Consider the following 26,929-nt stretch of genomic DNA (forward strand, 5'->3'; position numbering starts at 1 on the left):
CCCTTTGACTTTGGAATTCACTTCCCTCTTGGTTCAGTGGCACACTCTGGGTATGCTGCAAGACTGGTCTTTTTTGCCAGTTTTTCAAACGGGGGAGATTAGTGTGGGTATAGGTAGGTTTGAAGTGGGGGCAATGGCTGCGACTCCTTGATAGGGTGGAGAGAGTCCACCATCTGTTGCTTTTATTTTCAAGATTTCCAGCCGCTTTAATGCAGGTGCCCCCTTGAATAACAGAGTGGGCACAAAACCCAGGCAGGTCTTAGAAAGGGCTGCATAGCACTGGGTTTTGGTGCAGCTGGTTCTGTAAATCCAGAGAGCAAGAGAGGGAATGAGGAGTTTTCCCTTGCCAGTGCAGATGGCCACGAGCAATTCCACACAGGTCTTGGTGCCAGCACCAAAGCTTGCATCAGACAGAAATGAATTACTGGGAAGGAGGAGGAGGGCAGTCAGTGAGAACTTGTGGTTTCTTCTAACTTCTCCCTACACAGTTCTTGCTTTGTGAGCAGCAGTTGAGCCTTAGTCCTGGAGAGCAGGACTGCGGAAGCCTGTCTCTGCCATGTTCGCAGCTCTGCAACTCTAAACAGGGCTGGACACGTTGGCAGATTAGCAGGCAGTATTCTGCTGCTGACACGTTCAGGCTTTTTGTGTGCGAATGTTTCCAGGCAGGTGTTAGAAACTCTGTTTTTGATGAGCTTCGTAGGTCCCTTTGTAAACTGGGTTGCGGAGCATAGGGTTATACGCTGGGAAAGCAGAGGGAAAAGCAGGCTTTTATTTAGCTGGGGCAAAAAGTTTTCCCCACACTTTCTCTTTTCTCCATTTTATTGCCTCTCATCAGCCATGCTACTGCATCGTTCGCCAGGCTGCTGGCGCTTTCTCCATATGCTAATGAACTAATGAAGCTCCGTACTGTTTCTTGTTGGGAAACGGGGTTGGTGTTTCCAGTAAAGCAAGGCCAGGCCTGCCTTTGAATCTCAGCACTAACAGGATCTGCACTGTTTGTTTTGCTTTATTACATTTCATTCTTTGTTTTTTAGTATGAGCATCTGAATAACGCCCTCCCCCCGCCCTGGTGCATGTTAATTCTTTCAGCAGGCTGAGCAGTCTCTTGGATTGGGAATGTTTATTTGCGTTGGTAGATATATATGTGTATATATATATGTACGTATATATATATGTACGTGTATATATATATGTACGTATATATATATGTACGTGTATATATATATGTACGTATATATATATGTACGTGTATATATATATGTACGTGTATATATATATGTACGTATATATATATGTATGTATAGGGATGCTGGTGCTGCTGCATTGGGCTTGGATTTCTGAGATGCGCTCTGACTGCCTGGCTTCACTTCTTCCAAACACGTGGCATCTTTCCTAGCTATCTAGACTTCACCTTTTTCAGTGCCTTTAATCCTACTGCCTGACACTTAGAACATGGCTAGCAGGGAAGATGAGAGCCCACTGTGCCTCACCCTGTTCACAGGGAACACAGGGAAGAGACGGCTTCATTCTGTATTGTTTGTGTGTCCTTGGTCTTGCTGCTTAGATTGCCAGTATGGACACGTGGCCACTAGGAACCGGACCCACAGCATGCAGGCTACCAAACAGCCAGCAGATGATAATTACTTGTGATTGTTACTGACCTTCTTGAGACTGTGGCCAACCAGCTAGAGCTGCCTGACTCAACCAGTCCCTAATCCAGGGCGTCTGCTGGATTCTTGTGATTTAAAGAAACAGGGCAGTGGGCTCAGCCCATAACCAGAGAGCTATCTCTGAAACACTGGGCTGAACAACTCCTGAGCATTCTCTTGTTTTTGGGATCTCCCTTCCTGAAATGTAACTTCCTTAACCCAGCCCCAAGCTGAGTGTTCACATCTTGGTGATTGTCATAGAAATGTCTAACCCTTACTGTTGGTGATTCTCACGTCCCCACTCCCTGGTGATTGTAGCAGCAATCTGGCTAGACGTGGCGCAATGAGCATGTGACGGAGCTTAGACATTTACGTTTTGTTTCCTATTTCTAGGCTGTTATATGGATGCCTGGGGACACTTGTTAAGTAAAGGGGGAGAAAGTAGGGTTGGCGTTTTGTTTGGCTGGTGAGTGAGGACACTGCATGGGGACCAGACAGGGGACTTGAGACCCTTTGCCAAAGGGAAAGGACCTGATTTCAGAATTGAGGTTTTGCTTTCCTGACTCCAGGTCAGCATGCTCCGCTGTTGTTTCTTGGAAGAGAAACACGGACACTGCACTCCTAATTATGCTCCTCTTTGGCACTGCGCCTTTGTCAGCTGGTTAGACTGAAGGCCTGGCGCATCTGAGCACCATGCAACCTGGTCCTGTAACCTAGTTTTCTGAGCACCTAGTGCTGTTTCAGGCAATCAGGGCAGAGGTTACAGTGGGGAACTGCATTTGATTGATTTACTCTTGCCCTGGTGTGTGTGTGTGTGGGGGAGCTGTGTTTTGGATGCTGTAGCCCCCTTTGGCTGGGTTTTTATGGTGTGGAAATCGGATTGGGGGGGGGTCCATTTGAGCAGAGCAACGAGGTGGAGAATTTAGAACAGCGCCTGCGCAGGACACGACATGAGGTGTGGGAAGAGCTGGTGGCAAATGACAAACTGAGCATGGAAATCGCGCTGGGTGAAACTTGCTCTGCTTTCATGAGCCTGAGTTCACCTGGCCTTCACTGGGAATCCAGCCACAGCTGCTGCCTGTGGGGTGCTTACACAGAGTTTGAGGGTCAGCAGCTCAGCCCAATCCCAAACCTTGTAGTACCACCCTTCAGTGGCCCACTTGGGGGCAGTGCAGAAGCTGTGGCAATTCCTCTCCAGCGTCCTCACCCATAGCCTTCCCCTCTCCCCAGAGGATAAATGGGCAGCCTTTACATTGTGCAAACCCTCTGTACTGGAATACACCTTATCTTCTGCATGGTGATCACCCAGAATCAGCCTGTCCTTGGGCTGGGGAGGCTATGTGACCAGGTGTACTGGTGTGAGGAGTGGGCAGTGTGTGCGTGGCTTTCCACAGGAACGCTGGCTCCTGGCAGGCGCCACAGTGCAGTGACTGTGAGACTGGCTGGAGCAAAGGCTGATGCACTGTCCCAGTGCTTCAGGAGAGCTAGGAGCTTTCTGACCTCCAGTGGTACATGGATGACCCGGGGACACTGGCTCTGCTGTTTTTGTGGGACAAGCCATGAGGAAACTGCCTCCCAAACTGTCCCCAGGATGCTTCTGCCTCAGAGCCGCATGCCAGTGTGTTTAACACACATAATAAAATCTCCATTTGGGCAGTGGGAGAAGGGAGCCCCGCTTTTGACCCGTCTCCTGGTGCTAGGGCTTTCATGGGGTCCAGAGATCTAGTATCTGTGGTGGCTGCAAACAGCCTGAGACAAATGTCCCAGCTTCACAATGGGCCATGCTCTTTCCCAGTGCTCACTCTTGATTTTCTTCTGCTCAGTCCGTGGGCTTCCCACCTGGGATGGCCACTTCCTCCAAATGGCAGGAATCTGGCTTTCTACCTGCACTGGCTCCTGGCATCCTCTGTACCTGTCTGGCTGCCCTGATGCTCCCATCGTGTGTGAGCCTCAGGATTGCCAGTCCCCCTGCAGGTCTAGAGCACGACATGTCTGTTGAAGGATGCATGGTGCAATCGCCACTGTGATGCCTTGTCTCCATCAGTGTGGGGTGTTTAGTGGCAGGATGGGTCTTTGATCAGGATGTGCCCCAGGAGAGCTAGGAGTTGAGCCTCCTGAACAGCAGTGGGGATAAATACCCCCCTAAACCGCCTTTGCTGAGCCCTACTTTCATGAGCGTTTGTGTTACTGTTGCCTGGGCTGGGTGAGCATGGCAGGCAACTCCTGCCTGGCCTCTGGCTTAATGTGGGTTGGCTCTCAGGGCAGAGTGTGTGGCCAGTGGTGCAAGAGTTCACGTAGCTGTGAGTTTTCCATCCTCCCCATGCATTCCCACCTCATGCTAATGAGCCTGATAAGGGCTTCCTGTTGCGTGCTGTCAGCGGCACTGGGGTCCCTGCAGCCAGCAGGTTGTGCGTTGTGATAGGCCTGCCCTTGGGTTACTCCTCACGCTGTGTGTGTTCTGCCCTGGCTGCAGCGTGTTTTTATGGCATGTTTCTCTCTAGTCATGAGGAACTAGCTGAAGCAACCTTGCAGTCCTTAGCAATTATCTTTGAGAACTACTGGAGGATGGGAGAGCTCCCAGAAGCCTGGAGAAGAGAAAACATATGCTGACTTTTTAAAGATAGGTACTAACTTCAGTTCCTGGAAAGATACTAGAGCAACTTATCAAACAATCAGTTTGTGAGCACCTGGAGGATAATAGGGTTATAAGGAATAGTCAGCATGGATTTGTCAAGAACAAATCATGCCAAAGTAACTGAATTTCCTCCTTTGATAGGATTGCTGACCTGCTGGGTAGCGGGGAAGAAGTAGATGTGATATACCTTGATTTTTGGTAAGGCTTTTGACTCAGTTCTGCACGACATTCTCCTAAGCAAACTAGGGAAATGTATGTAGTCTAAATAAAATTTCTATAAGGTGGATGCACAACTGGTTGAAAGACTATACTCAAAGTATAGTTCTCAATTGTACCTAGAGGGGATGAGCGAAATTCTGTCACGATCACTAATCTGGAGTATGACTAATACAGAGGTAGATCTCAGGTATTCATTATATTCACTGTTAATACTATGCGTGGCAGAATAGGATTTTGATCTTTTCATACTTCGATATCCAGAGACTGTTTGTTTATCGATTTTAAATTTACACAGTTGCACAAAATTCTGGGCTTTAGGCATTTTTCCTATTTTTATTAATTTTAAATTTTCACAGTTGCAGGAAACGAAGGGGCGGTGAGGCGATAACGATGTAATGACATTTGAAGTGTTCTCCTGGTTAACACACAAATTGTCAACATCCCATGTCAAAATACACAAAGTAAAGAGCCTTCAGTCAAACATTAACAGCTTCTCAAACAGCGTTTTTCTTTCTTTTCCTAGCTGTACATTTTGATTATTGATGCAAATATTTTCCTATTGGTTTGTGTGTGTATGGTGAAATTGACACTTACCGATTAAAAAATCGAATCCTTCCAAGCCTAGTTAACAGTGTGACTAGCCCTGGACTGAACATGGGCGTGGGTGCGGAAGAGAGGAGAAGTATCTTTGTGTAAGATACTACTTCTGCTGAGGTGGCCACATCCCTGCCCTGGGATGGTAGGAGCCCCCTATGCAAGCAGGAACTTGACAGCAGAACTGGAATTTGAGTGAGAGCCGACTGACATAAATTCCCTGGCTACTTGCCTGGTCTTGGTCAGTCAAGAGCCTCGGGGTAGAATTGGCTGAGCAGACTTGGGGCAGTGATGGTGCTCTGCTTCGCGGGCTGCTGGGCTCTGTTGACCGTGAGAGCGACATGCTGATGGGTTCCGAAGTACGAGGCGAACAGCTGTTGCCCTACTAATCTGGATGATATTTCAGTTCTTGGGAAATGTGGGGCTTAGTTTAAGCCTCATCCTTCCCTCTTCAGTGTTCTAGGAATACATGGCACTCAGTTCTGACTGGACTTGGGGACTGATGACATCAGATGGTGGTATGCTTAATTCTCAGGTTGGGAAAGCCTTCCTGCATATCTTTGTATGCAGTGTTGATGTAGCCATGTCAGTCCAGGATATGGAGGAAGACAAGGGGGGTAAGAGAATATCTTTTGTTGGAGCAACATCTGTTGCGGTAGAGAGACAAGCTTTTGAGCCATGCAGAGCTCAAGATATTCCCTCACCCCCCTTGTCTTTCTTCATATTGTAAGTATATCCTCCGAGTGGAGTGCCCCCCGCAGTGACCTGGCTTGTCCAAGCAGTGAATAGCTACATGCAATTGGTTTGGAGATCTGTGCCTCCTCTCTTGGGGGTAATGTGCTTCTGGATGGGGACAGGGAGAAGACAGAGCCTTAATGCAACTGTCCTACTCCAATGTATTCCACTTGTCCTGCCTTGGAGGCATCTCCAAGCCCAGGCACGAATCCTGCCCAGCTGAGGAGGGACCGTGACCCTTCTGTGGCATGGCCTCGTCTTGCTCCATGTCAGCTACCACGTGGGATCTAGAGTGGCTTGGCAGGTGTTGTATACAGAAGTGGAGCGCCTCTTTCCAGCAATGCCTGGAGTCCCTGGCTGAGTTTTCCCCTGCAAACAGCCAACTCAGGCCCAGCCTTATTGGAAACGGTGCCTGTATAAAGGGAGGTGGGAGGAGAAGGGATCTGAGGTCCTGCCTTTTACATGTTGTCATATTCGAGTGGAACCCCAGCTGTAAGGGTTTTTTCCTGCCGCCCTGGACGTGAGTGTTTGGGAGCAAAGGGTCCCTTGTAGGTTTCCCTGACACTGTGTTTCCGGTGGCTGTGGTACCCTGGATCCTGAAGAGGGGGGAATGCTGCAGAGGATGGGCCAGCTGAGTTAGTGGTGTAACTCCAGTGGGGCCAGCAAGGCCTTACACCACGTGGGCATGTGGCTGGGTGTATTCAGGATTAAAGCAAATTCCTGGCTGCTGCCACTGGTTGTGCTGAGGGAGGAGAGAGCCGTGGGTGAGGACAGCTGCCACCGGGCCCTCTGGGTGCTCCTGCTACCCAGGCACGTGGCGCTCGGCTGAAGGCAGTCTGCGCCTCTCTACCCATGTGTTTGGTGCTTGTTACCCCCGTTGGCCAGATCTTCCTGCCAAATCGACTGTCACGTGTGACAGGGAGGAGGGGGCTCAAAGCTGAGGGCTGGGCCAGTCATGTGTTACAGTAGCACCCAGAGGGCCTAAGTGAGAACAGGGCTCCACTGTGGTCACATTGCAAGAGACTGTCTCTGCCCCGGAGAGCTTGCAATCGAAAAAGCCAAGGCAGGCAAAGGGTGGGAGGGGAAACTGAAGCACAGTATGGGGCGGGGACTTGCCCAGTGCCACGCAGCAGGTCAGAAGCAGAGCTGGGACTAGAGGACATGGCTGCTGAGCAGTGCCCTCTCTCTGGATCGTGATGCCCCTTGAACATACGCACTAAGATCTAAGAGGAAAGCTCCGTTGCTGGCAAAATGTCAGGGGAATAGTTGGCTCAGCTGCTGCTTGCTGTGAACGTGGCAGCTGCTTTGTTAGACTCTTGTTTGCAGAATTACAAATAGTAAACCCAGAGCCAGTCTGGTCTCCTAACGAGACAAACACGCCAGGCTGCGCTCAGCGGCAGCCGGAGAGGGACCAGTGCACAGAGGGAGGCAGAGCGTAGGGGTGCCTGAGAGCAGCTCTGGAGGCTCGCTGTGCTTTTAACACCAGGATGCAGGTTCTCCCTTTGATACTGCCCCCTTGGCTGTCAGACAGGTGGCAAGGGACCCCCCCCCCTCTTGCTTCCATTCCTCTTCCTGAAGGACTATGGAGGCTGGGTGGGGTTGTGGTCTCTGAACTCATGTGAACGGAGAAGTCCTCCTGCCCCAGTAAAGTGTTGGCTGCCCCTCTCATTGCCTTACTTTACTGCCGTGGCAAAGACATGTGGAGCATAAGCTAGGGGGCGCGTTGATCGATTCCTGGCCCAGAGGCCCCATAGCTTTAGTGCTGTATCTCCAGGCATGTTACTGTCCTGGCAGGATGGATGCAGTAATCACCTGGAAATGACAATTAGTTACAGAGGTGGCCTGGGGCCATAATGAATTCTTAGCTGCTGCAGAAGTGCTGAAACAGATCTTTGGAAATTTGCAACCCTGCCCCCGAAGGCATAAGTGACTCGGCAATTCATCAGCTCTTTGCCTCCTGGCAGACCGTGGAAATTCTGGGAAGCTGGTTAACTCAGTTGCTGCCCCTGTGCAGTGCTTGGGGTGTCCATCCCTCCCCTGCTCCCCCACCCCCATGTAGGATTCTCCCACCTTATTGCAAGGTGTGGCTGAGCAGTTAGAGCAGGAACTGGGAGTCTCACTCTCTTCCTTTGCTCCATCACGGACTGGCTGTGTGGCCTTGGAGACGTCCCCTCCTGATTGTGTGTCTTGATTTCCTTACTGGTATGTTGTGGAGGATGGTCTCCAAAACCCCCTGTAGAATTGGGCCGAGGTTCCTCAGAGGGAGCGGGGCGACCCTCCCCTGACATTCCTTTTTTCAAATTTCAAAGCCAGAAGCTAGTGAGAGCCAGAGATGGGCATTCCTGGCTCCAGGGCCAAGGCCTTGGAACTTGGCGTTTAGCACCCAAGAAGCTAAGGGACCGCAAACCTGGCCCCTCTTCTGAACTCCATCACCTCTTCGGCCTGGCGCTCCACAGCCACAACAGGAAAGCTGAGGAGCAGGGAACTTTTTGTTTAAAGCCTTAATGGCCCTGAGGAAAGTGGGAAGTGAAATTCTGACCCCTGTCCTCTTGCGGGTTCATGGCTGATTCTTCTGGGAGGTGCCCAATGATGGCCCCATTGTCCAAATGGAGAGAGATGGTAGTGCCCTATTGCTGGGTGGGCTCCTGGGGTGGGGGACAAGTTGCATGTAACATGCTTGGTCACTCCTTCCTGGCTGAATCCCGGTCATTGCCTCTTGGCGAGGGCCACCTCATGCTTCTAACCGAGCTTTGTTCACGAGCCCAGTGGTGATCGCTCTAGGCAAAGGCAGCACAAGTTGCTGCTGGAGGGGGCTGCTGATCTCCTGGGGGTCAGCACCCTAGTTACTGGCCCCTGGGACTCTCAAATGACTCTTGAACTTGTCCAGGAGCTAAAAGGGCCTCATCAGTGAAAGAGTCGAGCATGGGATCCTGTTGCTGGCATGCAAGACCCAGTCTGGCAGCGAGAGCAACTGCTTCTCTGCCTGCTCCCCCCGCACATCACTGACTGCCTGGGAATCGGTTACCTGCCTTGTATGAAACCCGCCATGCCCGATGGCAGAGCTCCTCCAGATTGAAGGCTCTACCTGTGGATATGCCCACTCTGTAGCCCCAGTTCCCCTGGACTGGGATAACTTCCTGAAACCGCCTGGCCCGGCCTTGCTTTGAGTGACTGGGCTGAGGTGTGCAAAGGTTAACTCAGGCTGCGCTCTCCCACCAGACGGAGATTAGGGGCTTGCAGGACACGTTACTAGTTGAGGATGGCCTGTATTAGAGCAGGGCCCAGAGCCCTGGTCAGGATTGGGACCCCACTGTGCTGGGAAAGGGCCCTGCTCCAAGGAGTTTGCAATCAGTCCTCTCTCAGCATTTCGTCCTTTGCAGTGTGCGGCTTCCTTCCTCTCGCTGCCTTCAGAGATGTGCTTCCTGGCATTCAGGAATCGGGGCTCTGTGTCCGTCCGTTTCCCCCCCCCCCCCGACCCGGCCCTCCATCCCCATCTCTCGTGGCACTTACTGGCCGCTGACTGTGTCCGTGAGCTGCATCCGTGGCAGGGGAAGGGGTGTTTCCTGGCTGGAGAAGGGAAGTGACAATGAGGCACCTAGGGGAAGGGTGGGGGCTGCCACATGGGAGAGAGTTAAGACTTGGGCTTCCTCGGTCTGCAGAAGGGACCGATGTAGTACTGAGCTGTATCAAGCAGGCCGATGGCTGCCCCCTGCTGGCGATAGTGAGACCTGCTCCCTCTGTCGAGGGCACATCCATTGATTGTTAGCGACGTCTGCAGGTTGAGATGGGGACACTGTGACTATCCAGCTGCTCCTTGGTTCTCGGCAGTAGCCATAGATGCTTCCTTCCCCTCTTGCTGTCTGGAGGGCTCTGCTCACCACCGGGCTCCAGGCTATTGGAACTTACTCTGCTCGTGGCGGTCATGTGGTCTGTGCCATAGACTCTGCCCAGGCTGCAATTCCAGGTGTTGGCTTTGAGCTGGAAAGCCTTTAAGGCTCTGTCTATTTAAGACGTTTTCGCCTTGCGCTTCATCTCAGCAGCTGATTGTGCTCCGGTCCCGGGAGGAGGCATTCAGCAGCAGCACCCACCTACAGAATTCGGTCTATCAGGCTGGCTTAAAGAAAACGTTTCAATTCTAGCGTGTCTGCTCCAGCTGCAGCCAGTCCATGGAAGGCTGGTTGTGGTCTGTGGAGGTAGCAGCCGAGCTCCTTAAAGCCAGGAGAGGGAAGTACATGGAGCGCTCTAGCCCGTGGGAGAGACAAGTAAGATTAAAAAAAATCAACTTCCTTTCTTGCGAGAGTGCAAGAGAATGTGAGCCGTTTAGAGAGAGCCGGCCAAGGTTACTAGGCAGTAGACACTGGTCTACAAGGAACACTCCGCTTCCAATCCCCAGCATCCTGATTCCAAGAATGGTTCTTTTGTAACTGGCTCTGCTGCCATCTGAAACTTTTGGGCTAGAGAAAAACCAGTGAGTTTAAACTCTGGAGAACCAGGGCACGTCATTGGCAGTGGCATGCGACTCATCTTACCCCCCTGTAAGAGATACTCCAAAAGAACATGGCTGTATGGGGCAACTAGACAAGAACCATCAATCTGTGGCACTTGTAAGCTTGTCTGTAGTGTGTGAGATGCTGAGGGGCTCAGCAACTAGAGTGGCTGCTGCAGAGATGGTAGTAAGAGGGTGTTAAGTGTCCGTAGTAACAAAAATTATTTAAAAACAAGCCCAGTGTGTTGCTGAAAATGCAGCACTGGCTGCAAGGTGCTTCTCCGGTTATATTTTTATTGGAGTTGGTGAGAGACGGGACATAGGATCAAGATTCTAGGTAGCCTCTAAAATGGGTGGGCAAAGTTTTTGGCCTGAGGGCCACATCTGGATATGGAAATTGTATAGTGGGCCATGAATGCTCATGGAATTGGGGGTTAGAGTACAGGGGTGTGTGTGTGAGGGCTCCAGCTGGGGGTGAGGGCTTTGGGGTGGGGCTGAGGATAAGGGGTTGGAGGTGCAGGAGGACTGGGACCAAGAGGTTTGGAGGGTGGGAGGGGGATCAGGGCTGGGACAGGGGGTTGGGGTGCGGAAAGGGATCAGGGGTGCAGGCTCTGGGCGGTGCTTACCTCAAGGAGCTCCTGGAAGCAGCAGCATGTCCCCACCTCTGGCTCCTACGCAGAGGTGCGGCCAGGCGGCTCTGTGCACTGCCCCGTCTGCAGGCACTGCCCCTGCAGCTCCCATTGGCCATGGTTCCTGGCTAATAGGAGATGCGGGGGTGGCACTTGGGTGGGGGCATCATGCGGAGCTCCTTGGCCAGTGTTTTCCTCAGGAGTTGAAATGGGGGGGAAGGGGGGTCAGGACCGATGAGGGGTGAGAGTGGGCTGTTTGGCACCATAGTAAAAACTGAAAAATGTTTCATGACCATTCTGTTAGATTGAATTCATGTTTTAAAATCATCACACAAATTAAATTTGGTTTCAGAGTAGCAGCCGTGTTAGTCTGTATTTGTAAAAAGAAAAGGAGTACTTGTGGCACCTTAGAGACTAACACATTTATTTGAGCATAAGCTTTCATGAGCTACAGCTCACTTCATCAGATGCATTCAGTTGAAAATACAGTGGGAAGATTTTATATACACAGTCTTTTTATTCAAGCCTAACTTTACACAAAGTAAAACTAACTTAGGCTTGAATAAAGTCTGGGAGTGGATGTGTCATTACACAAAGTAAAACTATTTCCCCATGTTTATTCCCCCTTCCCTCTCCCCCCCCCCCCCACTGTTCCTCACACGTTCTTGTCAACTGCTGGAAACGGCCCACCTTGATTATCACTACAAAAGGTTTTTTTCTCTCCTGCTCGTAATAGTTCACCTTCCCTGATCACTCTCGGTACAGTGTGTATGGAAACACCCATTGTTTCATGTTCTCTGTGTATATAAAATCTCCCCACTGTATTTTCCACTGCATGCATCCGATGAAGTGAGCTGTAGCTCACAAAAGCTTATGCTCAAATAAATTTGTTAGTCTCTAAGGTGCCACAAGTTCTCCTCTTCTTTTTAAATTAAAGTTGGCTACTCAAGCCTTCTATGAAGCACTGCATCTACATCCTTCTTGGTTTCTTGTTATAATTTTGCACAACTCTGTTAATGAACTTCTTGAATGCAATGAATTCATCTTTGATGGCTTCTCATGTGTCCAGTGCTTCCATTCCTTCAATTGATATGCTCATTAGTTCATTCACATGATCAGGCAGAAGGCGACTTCTTTCAGAACACAAAATTCTGTTCAATGAGGAAAAAGAACGCTCAACTGTAGCTGTTGTGACTGGGAGTAGCAAGAGATGAATTCCTACTTCTTTCAGTCCAGGAAACATAGCACAAAGATCAGGTCGAGCCACTAGTGACAATAAAAAAAAGTAGTAGTGAAATCTTCATTCATTCGTCGTAGGATATTCCGCTCTGTGTTCGAATTTTCTATTCTGTCCTGATCCCATGGCAGCCCCATTGCTGGTAGTGTCTCACTCCGCTCAGCTGTTGGTGTTTTATAGGACAGGGATCTGTAAAAGCTACACAGAGGCTGAGTAGAATCTAGAAGTCACTGTTGTAGATTTTTAAGAATCAAGTCTGTGTATTTTTTCAGTTGCCTTAACAAACACTTCTTGTCCTCTTCACTTAAGGCATTTATATTGAATCCTTCATTAGTCAACTTCTGGACTGAAGTTTTTGCTTCTTCCAGTACTTTTTCAATGGATAGCTCTCTGACTGATCCAAATGTAGCTTCTATTGCTAGACAAAGATCTACTACTGTTGTAGCGGATGCCTGGATGACATTGTTTAATAACCCAAGTGGTTTCAATGGTAGACTTACGAGAGAGAGAATAGCAATAATTTTCTCTGAAGTAGTAGCAAAAGTAATCTACCAGCCTCACTACTTAGATCCATCCCATCTTAGTAGATACTTTCAAAAGCCAGTAATAATGGCTGGAGTAATTTTAAGACAACAGCCAAGGATTGCTCATGAGAGTGTGAGCAGGTTTTCCCAGGTTGGACTAATTTGAACTTCAGTTCCAGTGTGTCTTCTGTATTTTCCAAGATATTCAGTCTTTTTGGACTCTTGCTGAAAAAATATAATGAAGACATTAAATTTACAGCTTTTTAAAATGTTTTTTAAAGCGTCTTCAACTTGTACTAGTGCTAGTTGGAGTAGATGGCCTCTGCAGTGTGTATAGGAGAGATATTAGGGTTATACTTTTCTCTGAACAAAGCTTGTACTCCACCATGTCTTCCAGAGAAGTTTGCAGCTTCATCAAATGCACAAGCAGCCGTCTGTCTGGGGTCCAACTGAAAAGCATTTAACTCTTCTAAGATGTGGGTTGTCAGAAATGCAGCCAATGTGTCTTCTATAATTTGAACATCTAGAAATGCATCTACTGGCCTACCACTGACATCAAGATAATGTACACAATGACTTAATACTTGATGCCCATTTGCATTGATGCATTCATCAGCCGTGTATGCAAATTTTTTTGAATGTGGTGAGAGTTCTTCACTTTTTCAGCTGGTGAGTCTTTTTGTTGCACCACATACATCTAGCCAGTCAGAAAGGTAGTGAGCATTTGCTGGTCTTGTTCAGAACCAGTGTTCAACTTCAGCATGAACAAGTGACAATGCACTTAACATTGACCTCCAGTCTGTAGTGTGTGGTATCTCTTGCTTAAATAGAAAGTACGATGCCACAGCCATGTTTGTTTGCATGAACTGTGTTGTGTCTCCAGCATTCTTAACAGCCTCATTAAGTACTTCTAAAATTGGCTTTGAAAGTGGGCTTATAAGGCTTTCTGCATGCTGACGCAGTCCAGAGGTGTGGTGTTTTGCAGCCTTTCCCATAGTTTGTCAGTATTGGCTTTGCTGATTGGTCTGACAAACCAAGCTCCTCCGCTTTTACCAGTTATAGCATTGGAAAGCTTTTTTTCAAGAGGTACACCAGTAGCCATCTTTTATAACTTCAATAAATGGGAACACTTTGACCAACAAATATTGGGAACTGCCTTTAGGTTTTGGAGACACTGTTTCTTCAGTAAGTAGCTATATTTGTGCTTCGGGCTGGTTGGATGTAGATGCACCACTTGAACCTTCAGATGACATGTTGATATATTCTTGGATTTTGACGTGTTCTTCAACTTGGTTGGTTTTTGAGGCCTTTGAGTGGAAAAATTGTTGCATTGTTTTTTGTCTTTTCATTTTCACTTTGACCTGCAACGTATAAAAGGGATATGAATAAATTAAATGTTTTGTTAGGATAATGCAAATTTAACATAAGGATAATGCAAATTACACCAAAACACATAACGCGTTCTAGATTTCTAAAAGAAATATAATTTTTTAAAAATTTTTTATTTAATTTAAATTTACTTTTGAAAAGTAAGCCATCATGGGATAAGAGGAAAGGTTCTCTCCTGGATTAGTGACTGGTTAAAAGATGGGAAACAAAGGGTAGGAATAAATTATCAGTCTTCAGATTGGAGAGAGATAAATAGTGGTATCCCTGAGGGGTCGGTACTGGGACCATTAATGTTCAGCATATTCATGAATGATCTGGAAAAATGGGTAAACAGTGAGGTGGCAAGATTTGCAGATGATACAAAACTATTCAAGATAGTTAAGTCCAATGCAGACTGTGAAGAGTTGCAAAGGGATCTCACAAAACTGGGTGACTGGGCAACAAAATGGCAGATGAAATTCAATGTTGATAAATGCAAAGTAGTGTACATTGGAAAACAATCTCAACTATTCATATAAAATGATGGGGTCTAAATTTAGCTGTTAACACTCAAGAAAGAGAAGTTGGAGTCATTGAGTGGATATTTTCAGGGAACCATCCACAATGTGCAGCGGCAGCCAAAAAAGCAAACAGAATGTTGGGAATCATTAAGAAAGGGATAGATAAGACAGAAAATATCATATTGCTTCTATATAAATCCATGGTACGCTCACATCTTGAATACCGCGTGCAGATGTGGTCGCCCCATCTCAAAAAAGGTATATTGGACTTGGAAAAGGTACAGAGATGGGCAACTAAAATGCTTAGGGGTATGAAACAGGAGGAGAGATTAAAATGACTGGGAATTTTCAGCTTAGGAAAGAGGCGACTAAGGGGATATGATAGAGGTCTATAAAATCTTGACTGGTGTGAAGAAAGTGAATAAGGAAAGGTTATTTAATCCTTCACATAACACAAGAACTAGCAGTCACCCAATGAAATTAATAGACAGCAGGTTTAAAAAAAAAACCAAAAGGAAGTACTTCTTCACACAACATGGAACTCTTTGCCAGGGGATGCTGTGAAGACCAAAACTATAACAGGAATAAAAGAACTAAATACATTCCTGGAGAATAGGTCCATCAGTGGCTATTAGCCAGGATGGGGAGGGATGCAACACCATGCTCTGAGTGTCCCTAGCCTGTTTGCCAGAAGCCGGGAATGGGCAACAGGGGATGGATCACCTGTTGTGTTCATTCCCTCTGAAGCACCTTGCCTTGACCACTGTCGAAAGACAGGATACTGGGCTATATGGACCATTGGTCTGACCCAGTATGGCCACTCTTACAAAAAAATTAATTATAATAAAAATGTTTAGTACAGAAACTCCCCCAACATAATGACCTCTCAAGATAACAATGATGTGAGATAACAACCTTGGCAAATAATGCATTTTAAAACTCTTGGACTACTAGGAAACATATTTATATAAGGTTTCAGAGTAACAGCCGTGTTAGTCTGTATTCGCAAAAAGAAAAGGAGTACTTGTGGCACCTTAGAGACTAACCAATTTATTTGAGCATAAGCTTTCGTGAGCTACAGCTCACTTCATCGGTTTCCATTCCCAGTCACAAATCTAGCATTCTGGAGCAAAGTCACTAAAATATAGTCCAACAAACAAATGTTTATTTAACATGCCCATCACTTTTCCCTCCACCGCACCCCACTTCACTGGTGTTGTCCTTGGTCAGTGGAGTCTTAGAGTTCAGAGGTGCCTTCACATGAGTTCACCTCCCAGGTGGGGGACAAGAAGGCACCTTGCTCGTTCCTCCAGCTGCTCACTGTTCGCTCTGGCCACTGTTGTTCGTTGTGCCACCATTCACTCCATCGCTCTGTTGCCAATGACCCTGCACCATCACCTGCTGCTGCCACTGTGACCTCTGTGAGTTGCTCTCTTGAGGTTCCACCCAGCTCTCAGTGATTTTCAGCTGAGATTTCAGTGGGGGAACCTTGCTGCTAGTGTAGGCTGGGCTGTCTTTTCCACAGAAACACTGTCCCACAGCAGGTCTAAGCACTTAGACCTGATTATCCATGATTTCAGCTCTAGTGGTCACTTAACAAAACAAAAGACTGTGGAGCCTAATCAGCTCTGTCTTTAAACAGTGGAGAGGGGCAGTGCAGACCATTAAGCAAAACACCTGTCCCCACCCTCTCTCTTGATGCCCTCAATCAGCACAGACTAAGTATGGTTCTACTGCCCTTTACTCATACAATAAGAAAAGCAACATTTCATTACCCCCCTCATTCAAGTGATTTGTAACCCAGCCCCAGGCAAAATCTATCACTTGGGCAACGCAACTCTGTTTGCTGGATACCTATGTATATTAGGTGTGAGTGTAAATACAATCTGGTCCTGAAGCCTTTCCCCCCAGCTCATCATTGGCTGTCAGGGAGAGCTCATTTAGAGTTTGCTTATGAATCATAATTTGAAATTATTAGGTTGGCCAACATCACTGAAATGAAGGCACTGACATTTTCTTAAAAAACAACAGCTGTACAAGGAAGCTAGTCTATGTTCATACTTTTCAAATCTATTATACTTTTTCAGATACATGTATTTTATTTCATGTATATGCTTTTAAAGTGTGTATTAATGTTTCAATTTCAATTCAAATTTCCAATCACTAAATTGGCAACACTGCATGTAACTAGTTCACAAAACTGGGGAGAGTGTTGGGGAAATTCAGGGTGGGGTCTAGGGAAATCCCTGCCCTTGGCTGTCTCTGCGCGTAGGAGCCAGAGGGGGGACATGCTGCTGCTTTTGGGAGCCACGCAGAGCTATGGCACATGCAAAGCAGGGCAAGCCCCCATCCCCCTCCCTGGCTGGAGCGCTGGAACAGTGCAAGCCTCAGACCCCACTCCCCGGCAGGAGCTTGAGGGCTGGATTAAAACATCTGAAGGGCCAGATGCGGCCCCCGGCCCATAGTTTGCCCACCCCTGCTCTAAAAGCAGGTACAGATGCAAAGTCCACCCCAGGGTGCTCACACTGTCGTGTCTTCTCCTGCATGCGTGTAGAAGGTCGTGTTTGTTAGATGCTGGAGTGATAGAAATGACACAAGTGCAAGTTGTGTACCCTGAATGAGGGAGTGGGGAGCACCCACTGGGTGTAGCACTGAGCTGTTACTGCACCTCGCGTTCAGTTGCAAACCTATTCCCTGCAGGAGTCCCACAAATGACTGCTGTGAAATGCATCGTCTGGCTGGATAAGAAAATCTTCCTTTTTTATCCCCTTTTGAGACATCCCAGCTTAAAATGTGCTAAACCCAAGTTTGCCTTGTCTGAGGGAGGGAGAAATCCTCTTAAAAGATCCCATCTCCTGCTGCTGCTCACCAGGCATGGGGATTGTTTGGTAGCATCCAACCAGCACTAATAACTAGCTTCCAGACTAAGGGCTTGATTGTTTTTCAGAGGTGCTGAACAACCCCGACTCCCACTGAAAGCAGAGCAGCTGCAGGTGTAAGTCAGGCCACCCGTTCCTGGATTTCTTTAACACAAAAATATAGCCAAAATGCTGTAAGGGGCAGGACCTGACCAGATTTCACTACTCTGGGCCCCTCGTGCCCCCTTTGCCTTTGTGTTGGGCCCTGCAGAGTCAGTGCCATGCAGGATCACACTGAGCTCCTATGTCCGGCTCGCCAGAGCCACGGGACTTGGGGCTGGGTCAGGCTGCCTGGAGGAATAAGCCCAGTGCTGCGGGGGTCGAATACGTCAGGCTGTGAGGAGGCGAGGCTGGATTTGGCTCAGTCGGCTGCGGTGGTGTGTTGAGCTGTGGGGAATTACGGCTGGACTGGGTTTATGGTCCATGCCATCTGTAGGCCAGTGTCTGCCTGGTAACCATGCAGACAGTCAGTGGTTGGAGGGGGAGTTGCACGGAGCAAACACCCTGCATCGCTGGTGCAGTTGGAGAGTGCCAGAAAGGCAGGCTGGAGCCACTGGCCCTGGGAGATCATGAAGGCGGCTGTGAAACAATCGTATCAGGGAGCTGCTGTTCCAGGGAAGGATTGCCCATAGCATAGAGCAGACGTCAGACTCTTCTCCGTGCCAGTGCTTGGCATTTAGATCCCAGGCTTCGTCCTTCCCTTCCAGTGACCCTGCCTGCCTGCCATTGAGGGGTATGTTAGGACAGATGGCTGCTCAGTCTTCTCCCACTCTTCCCTCACCGGGAGTTCAGGGCAGGGTGTCTAAGTGCAGCTGCTGCAGTGTCGCGGTGGAGGCTTTTGCATATGATGCCCAGCTGCGCAATGGGGCCCGATCCTAATGGGAACCTTGGATCCTACTGTAACACAACCAATAATTCCAGACACACAAAATGGTGCATCCTTTGTAATGGCTATTGATTTCTCTTGTAGGGCAAGCTTCTTTGTGTCCTACCTAAATCTATTGCAATAGGGTCCCGTGTGTTCATAGAATCATAGAATATTAGGGTTGGAAGAGACCTCAGGAGGTCATCTAGTCCAACCCCCTGCTCAAAGCAGGACCAACCCCAACTAAATCATCCCTCCCAGCCAGGGCTTTGTCAAGCTGGGCCTTAAAAACCTCTAAGGATGGAGATTCCTCCCTAGGTAACCCATTTCAGTGCTTCGCCACCCTCCTAGTGAAACAGTATTTCCTAATATCCAACCTAGACCTCCCCCATTGCAACTTGAGACCATTGCTTCTTGTTCTGTCCTCTGTCACCACTGAGAACAGCTGAGCTCCATCCTCTTTGGAACCCTCCTTCAGGTAGTTAAAGGCTGCTATCAAATCCCCCCTCACTCTTCTCTTCTGGGGACTAAACAAGCTCAGTTCCCTCAGCCTTCCTTCGTACATCATGTGCCCCAGCCCCCTGATAATTTTTGTTGCCCTCTGCTGGACTCTCTCCCATTTGTCCACATCCCTTCTGTAGTAGGGAGACCAAAACCCCTGGATGCAATACTCCAGGTGTGGCCTCACCAGTGCTGAATAGAGGGAATAATCACTTCCCTCGATCTGTTGGCAACGCTCCCCCTAATGCAGCCCAACATGCCATTGGCCTTCTTGGCAACGAGGGCACACTGCTGACTCATATCCAGCTTCTCATCCACTGTAATCCCCAGGTCCTTTTCTGCAGAACTGCTGCTTAGCCAGTCGGTCCCCAGCCTGTAGCGGTGCATGGGATTCTTCCATCCTAAGTGCAGAACTCTGCACTTGTCCTTTTTTATCCTCATCAGATTTCTTTTGGCCCAATCCTCCAATTTGTCTAGGTCACTCTGGACCCTATCCCTACTCTCCAGAGTATCTACCTCTGCCCCCAGCTTAGTGTCATCTGCAAATTTGCTGAGGGTGCAATCCATCCCATCCTCCAGATCATTAAGGGGGTTCTGAGCTGGAGACGCGTTTTCCTTCTGCTTCATGCGTGTGTGAAACCGTCTGCGTTTTTAAACCCTTTTTTTGGTACATGTTCCTGTCCCAGCGATGACGCCCAGAGTGTAATCGTTTCCTTAAACAGTCCTTGCCTCTTGCTGTGCTCTAAAAATGCCTAATTATTTTCCAACAATAAATACAAAGTTGAAAAGACTTTGCAAGCAGAAAATAATGGTAATAAAAGGACCCTTCCTCCATCCCAGGACATCAGAGTGTTTTGCAAACATGAACCCTCTCATTCCCCTTCCAAGGTGGAGGTTAATGCTCACCCTGCTTTTACAGATGGGGAACTTGGGGCAGGGAGAGGTGCTGGGAATAGATCACAGGAGTCAGAGAGCTTAAGGCCAGAAGGCACTGCCAGAGTGGACAGATGGGGAAGGGGATCTGAGTAATTGTGTAAAGAGTTGTCACTTTGGATGGGCTATCACCAGCAGGAGAGTGAATTTGTGTGTGTGTGTGGGGGTGGAGGGTGAGAGAACCTGGATTTGTGCTGGAAATGGCCCAACCTGATGATCACTTTAGATAAGCTATTACCAGCAGGACAGTGGGGTGGGAGGAGGTATTGTTTCATATTCTCTGTGTGTATAGAACGTCTGCTGCAGTTTCCACGGTATGCATCCGATGAAGTGAGCTGTAGCTCACGAAAGCTCATGCTCAAATAAATTGGTTAGTCTCTAAGGTGCCACAAGTCCTCCTTTTCTTTTTGCGAATACAGACTAACACGGCTGCTACTCTGAAATGAGTAATAGCTGCGGCTCTTGGGGTTCGGGTCCATGGTGGTTCTGGTTCTGCTTGGGGGATACAGCAGTGCTCTTCATCCCATGGAATAGGTGTTGAGTCTGGCCAGCCTTCGCTGCTGTCTGCCCTGAAGTGTGAGAACTAAGTACTCTTTTTGTTCTGCTGAGCAGTCACTTGCAAACTTAGCCACATGCTCCCCTTCATGGAACCTAGGAATTGCCACGCTGGCTCAGACAGGTGCTTTGCCACCTACAGTGACCAAAGGAAGAAGATGCAAGAAACCCCACAGGGAGACATTTATGGGATAACCTGCACCAGGGAAATTTCCTCCTGACCCCTATAGATAGAAGCTGGCTTAAGCCCTGAAGCAGGAAGGTTTGTCCCTTCCAAAGCTGGGTAGATAAACTAGAATAACTCTGGACATTCTTGTTACGCATATAAATATCTAATCCCTTTCTGAAGCCTACTAAACGCTTGGCTTCAGCATCATCTTGTGGCATTGAGTTCCACATGCTAATCATGCATAATGTAAAAAGCCTTTCCTGTTCAGTTTTGAATTTGGCCTCTTTCCATTTCGTTCAGTGTCCCCTTGTTCTTGTGCTATGAGAGGGCATGATCTGCTTTCTGTGTGTAGGCTGTACCCAGCCCAGAGGGATGCCATTGTGTGGCTCACAGAGAACTTGTGTGAGTTTTACTAAATCCTTTCTAGATAGGCTGTGTGCGCTCTGGAGCTTGGCTTAAATAATCTCCGGTCTCACAAAGGTTTTGGACTCTAGAAACGAGTGATTTCCTCGGTGATGGAGAAATGAGGTGCCATGGATTCAGCATATCCTTTCTAAATCCTGCTGTTGCTTCGAGTGAGGTCCCTAAAAGTAACTACACAGCTACCACGGTCAGATCTACAAACACTCGCTCTGTGTCCAAGATCTCAGCTGTAATAAAGTGTGTGTGTGTGTGTGTGTGTGTGTGTGCGCACACACATCCCTTCTGTAACAATGTGTGTCTGGACTGTTGGTCGAACTCCAAGCCGGTGGTGCATGTCACTCCACTTGGTGGGCCTGATTCTCCGCAGCCCTGCAACTTGTGCCGTCATTTGCACGAATAACGGAGTAGAATGGTGACGTAAGTGACTATACAGGGTGCAAGGCCAGGAAGAATCCCATCCTGAATGTCATCTAGTGCTGGGCATGTGGGCTGCCAACCTCCGTCCAGCTGCTCCCCATCACAAAGGGAGTCCTTTTAGAATTCAGCTAACTTCCCTCTTAAGCACAAGTGCTGAAGCTTACTCCCATCAGCTGTTCTCCCTTAAACAGTGAGCCATTGAACCTCTTAACCTCGCCTGTTGATTCCCATTGTGGTCTTTGTTTCAGTAGCTTTATGGCTTTTGTGTCATTACCAGTCTTGCCTCACAAGGAATCAAGATACTTTTAAAATGCTGTATATTTCTGATGCAGAGAAAAGCGGTTTTAACTAGCAGTCCTGGCTGAGAATTTGGAGAATAATTGTAGTGGTTTAATATGGCAACCAGTCGACCTGAAATGTTCTCTGTCTGACCAAGAAGCTGCCCCCCTTACCCGTCCCCCCCGGGTGCCCTCGCAGCAGTATCCTGTACAGGGAGATTTTCTCACTGAGCTGTCCTGATAGGGCATGTAATTGAAATGATCAATTCATAAGGAGCCTCCATAGAGCTAAGAGGGGGTGAGGTTGGCCACCCAGCTGCTGTAGGATTGTAAGCCGGCTTCTGTTCTGTTGCAGTGTTGGCTTGGAGATCTCCAAGAAGAACTTGAGTGGTTAGTGTTTAAACAATAAAGCAAACCTCTTGTTGGTTAAACTAGAGCTATAGGTGGCTAGGAGCTGGCTTCACAGTAACTTTTTAAGACCAGGTTGGGCAAACACCTGTCAGGGCTGGTCTAGCTTTACTTGGTCCTGCCTCAGTCCAGGGGGCTGGACTAGATGACCTCCCAAGGTGCCTTCCCGCCCCACATTTCTACGATTACTTGACTCTGGACTTTCCAGTGTTGCCCCTTTCCAGGAGGGTTGGTGCAAGCAGGCTCAAATGTGCCTCTTTTTTAGTTCTCCTGAAAGACCAACTTCCATGGCAGGGCCACCAAACTCCAGCTACTTCTTTGCTGTTCAGTTTTGTACATGTCAAGTGTCAAATGAATGTGCATTAAGACTAGCAAAACTGGGGTGGGGGTCAGACAACTTTTTAGTGCAGCAGCTCCAATAGGTGAGGTACTTGGATACTAAAAGCCTCATCTGCCTTAGGATTACAGCTGTGCCAAGGGGCTCTGTTACAATGTGGCTGTCTCTGGCCTGGCTACAACACAGTTGCATTTTGTAGTGTAGATGAGACCTTACTGATATTCTGTGACCAGGCAAAGCCTTGGGCATGTCTAAGACAGGACCAACGTTTAGGGACACCACTAAAACATGGTTTGATCTATCGCTGGTCGAAAACCGATGACTTCTTTCATGACACTTTTTGTCAATCTTGAAAATTTGAAAAATGTATCCTAGCTTTATTTCGGTCCTGTCTATGCTGTCATAATCGTTCCTAGCTTTTCTCTAGTGCTTTTCATCAGTATGGCTCAAAGCACTATTACAACTGGATCGGGGAGATCAACTTTAGTTAGCGAGACTTCTGACGCTGTTGGGGAAAATGCAGATGCCCAGCGCATGGGAGATTGTCGCTCATGCACCTGTAAAAGGCTTGATCCAGGATGCCGGCTTTGGGTGTGCATGCAGGGTGTAGTTTAAAAGGGTCTTGACTTTTTTGGACTCATTTCAGAGTGTTCTGTTTTCTGATAGTGCCCCTCTTCTGGCCAAGTCAGGCCCAGATATGTGTGGGTTTGCAGATCCTTTAATGATCTGCATTGTTCTCTCTGCTCCCCCGTTGGGGATGTCTTTCCTCAGGGAGCCTGAGAACCACAAGAACAAACTAGAACATGTTAACGCTTCTCTGAGCAGGTGGTTGCAGCTAATAGGGTTTCTGGAAGAAGTCTGCAAGAGGATTCCAGGCATGGGGGCTGTGTGGAAGGCCAAGGCTGCTGGGGAAGGGCAGGAAGGGACAATTTTGCTCAAGGCCCCTTGTTTCAGAGGGCTCCCAAACTGAATGGCGTTGCAACCTGGTGCATGAGTACACAGTGCCATGCAGATTTGGCCTAACTGCTGCTCTGTCATGACTGCGGGCGGCTGGACCAAACCTGAGTAGCACTGTTACCCCATGCACCAGGTAGTCATGCCTGGAGTGGGGAGCTGGGCCCAGCCCCATGGGACAGGAGCCGCCACTGCGGGGTGAGTGCGATGCAGGGTCACTCTCCAGTCCTCCCCCACTCCCCTTGCTAGCCTCCCCTCGGGGTAAAATTCTTGGAAGCATGGGGGGGCCTCCGTTTCAGATTTTGCCCCAGGCCCCCCAAAACTCTGCACAGCTCTGTGGAAGGCAGCCAGCAGCAGAGCGAGAGCAGGGTGCACCAGGCCATCGAGTGCTGTGGCTTGTGGGATCGGAACGTGAAGAGACGTAGCAGGGAGTCGGTTTGCAGGGCCTTGAAGTAAGGGGCAGCCAACACCACAGAGACTCAAAAAGAAGCTAATAGATTTTGTGGAAGAAAGATGAACCCAGGCTGCTTATGCCTTAGTAAGGGTGTCTCTCCTAGTTCCTGGATCTTTGGCCTGCTTCTGCTGCTTCCCACCTTTAGCAGCATCCTGGTGGCAGTCCGTGAGATCCTTGTGTCTCCCCTGATTTGTAATGAATCAGGCTCATTGAGGAAGAGGTGCCTGTCTGGACACGCGAGATGGCTCGGACGAGTGTAGATAATACATCAGAAGAGAAAAAGCCACCGAGCGATCTGAAATAACTGGGCAGAACAAAGAAAAGACGCAATTTCACTGTATTGTGATGACATTGCAGAAAGGATTAGGGCTTCGAGTTGGAGGGGAGTGGAGGAGGGGAGGAAGCAAGAATGAGCCTGTTCCTGAGTGAATGCCAGAGGGGCTGGAGGATGAGCTCTGGGGACTGTGCGTGGGCGATTGGCTTAACATTAAATCTTCTGGGCAGCAGCTGCCGGTGGCTTGGTCAATGGTGCATCCGATGAAGTGAGCTGTAGCTCACGAAAGCTCATGCTCAAATAAATTTGTTAGTCTCTAAGGTGCCACAAGTACTCCTTTTTCTTTTTGCGAATACAGACTAACACGGCTGTTACTCTGAAACCAGGCATGTAGCACTTTCCCTTGTCCTCTTCTGCTCTGTTCTGGGGCAGACAGGGCCCTGTGCCCAAGCAGGATTCTTGCAGACTCTGGGGCTGTTCATGTGATCAGAGCTGAGGGACTGGAGGAGACTGGTCTAGGTAAGGGGTTATCCAGAGAAGGGGCAGAGATTGCTCCCTGGATTTCTGAAGAATCAGCTTCCCTCTCCCTGCTCAAGAAAAGAGAGATGGCGGCGGGAGCAATCTGTTCATTTCAGGTAACTTCTGGGTGCCTCAGACTTGGCAGTGTCCCTGAGTCAGTGGTGTAAGTTTCCCCCACTCTGAGCAGGTCTAGCTGGAGATCCTACTGTAGGCGGCTCGTCCCTGTTACTGCTTGTGTGCATGTCTCTCTGTAGCAGCATCGGGAACAAACCCGTACACCAGCTTTCCTGGTACATCTGATCAGAAACTAACCCCAGACTACTTCTACGAATCGCCTCTTGGGAGCAACCCTGTATCTCTGCAAAATCCGCCCTGCCAGAGGAAGCAGCACAGTGGCTTCAGCGCTTAAAGGGTCATGTGATGGTGGGAGGAAGTCAGGCGCATCCATGGCACCTTAACCATTCAGGGCCAGTGGTGGTACAAGCCATTAGCTTGTCTCTGCTTCAGCTTCTCTTGGGGTTGGAAGGCCTGTTTCTCGCTGAGACGTCTGACTGTTCTAACCACCAGGAATCCATGCTGCTCAAGGATTCTGCAGCTTGTAGGCTTGTTGTCTTGAGCTCCTCTTACCTCTTACCTCCTCTTACCCAGCCAGTCACTGGGTTATTGCCCCGGGTCTGGTGAGTGCCTGTCTTAGTCCTGATCCTATGCACAGGGACTGAGAGAATCTTGCCAACCGGTGACACCAATGTTATTACTTTGGCCAAATTGGGGGTTCCCCGGCAATGGGATTTCGTACAAGCTGCAAACCATGGAAGTGTAGATAGAGCTGCTCAGCCACACACCCACCCCCTTTGAATCACCGTCTTCCGTGTCCCCCAGACTGTGGACCAGGCCAGCTGGAGAGACCTAGGTCCGAAAACCTCCTTCCATCTTGAGCTGAGTTTAGCCGAGCACATTGTTAAATCACTCTACATTGATTGCAAGCTCAGAAGTTAACTGTAACCCTGAGGGGCTTTGTAACTCCTTTCATACTGCACATCTCGCTGAGCTGTTCGATTCTGGGTTTCAGTCAGCCTCTGCTTGCCAGTCTCATGGGGCACGTTTGCTGCAATGACAGGCCATTGCATTTACTGGCTTCACTGGCCGTTCTTGCTACTGAGTTTTTGCAGGGCAGGAGGCATTTTCTGAGGAGGTGTGCGGACTTCTAACCCATCCCAAACCACGTGTTGGTGGAATGTAGTTAAAAGTGTTTGTTTTTCTGTTGTCTAGGATTAGCAAGTGGTTTATTTTTTCTGTTCCAGTTTGCTTCCTGAAACGCCAGTCAGCTGGCTGCCTTGATTTCTCACCTAGCACAGAGCTGCGCTGCTTTGCTTTGTGGCAAGAGGCTGAGGTCTCCTGAGGGTCTGCAGCAAAACGTTTTGTAGGAGTTTGCAGGCAAAGTGAGAGGCTTCTAAGTGAAGCAGAAGAAGCTTTCATGCAACTCTTCTCTGTCTGAATTCCTGCTGTGGAGCTTGTGCTGTCCAGTTTTTGTAGCCTTGTGTAAAGTCCTTAAACGAGTGTATTGATTTAATTCTTTTTGAAGATTAATTCCTTTTCTTTTCCTGCCAGCAAATAATACTGACCTTAGAGGTAAGTGGCCTTCTTTTAAAGGTAATGTTAGCAATTTGAAAACCTCTGCATGGAAATGAGAAACATTCTTGGGATTTGTTTTTATCCGAGCATCCAGAAAGCAAAAACAGGGAAGTTCTGATTCTTACTGTGTGAGAACTCTGTTCCCTAGAGAGAGAATCTTAGATGCTCGTTACCCAGGGGTTCAAGGAGCTTGTTCTAAGAACGGGAGCCATCTGATTTGTGCTAGACATGGTTGCTGGTTCCTTTTATGTATTGAATGGGAGAGTAAAAGTGTGTGTGTGTGTATGTACCCATCCCCTCCCTCATCTATCACACACATTGATCAGACTCCTCTGCCACACACATTAAAGTCACCCTGAGACCTCACCTGGGGAATGCGAATCTGCCATACAGATGGCTGGAACTGCTGGAAAATCCAGCTGTGCTCCCTTGACCTGCAGCTAAGTGTAGGCTTGGCAGCCGAAGGAGAACACAGGCCTGATCAGCTCAGATGATAAATGGGATATTTGCATGGGAACACAGAGATTGCGGGTAGAGTGTGCCAAATGGCCCCCAGCCTATCTCTGCCCTGCCTTGCAGGAGCTGTGTGGACCCCTCTGCCCTGCAAACATGGTTGGCCCTTCCCCTGTGAGGTGCAGCCATCTTTAATGTTTAAGCGTTTTTAAAAAAACATGGCCAGGGTCGCTGTGGTGCTG

At 48.6% G+C, this 26,929-nt stretch overlaps 2 protein-coding genes across 2 annotated transcripts in view; both read left to right on the plus strand.

Moving 5' to 3' along the window:
• LOC140918012 (uncharacterized) overlaps nt 1–9,971 on the plus strand; it is a 34,268-nt gene extending 24,297 nt beyond the window's left edge. The window contains exon 3 of the mRNA XM_073361538.1: nt 9,870–9,971. Coding sequence (XP_073217639.1) covers nt 9,870–9,971 — 102 coding nt within the window. The remainder of the gene's footprint in view (nt 1–9,869) is intronic.
• Nucleotides 1–26,929, plus strand: part of GRAMD2A (GRAM domain containing 2A) — an 81,735-nt gene that overhangs the window by 2,295 nt on the left and 52,511 nt on the right. The window lies entirely within an intron of this gene.

Source organism: Lepidochelys kempii, chromosome 10 (genome assembly GCF_965140285.1).
Source record: "Lepidochelys kempii isolate rLepKem1 chromosome 10, rLepKem1.hap1, whole genome shotgun sequence".
NCBI classification, from domain to species: Eukaryota; Metazoa; Chordata; order Testudines; family Cheloniidae; genus Lepidochelys; species Lepidochelys kempii.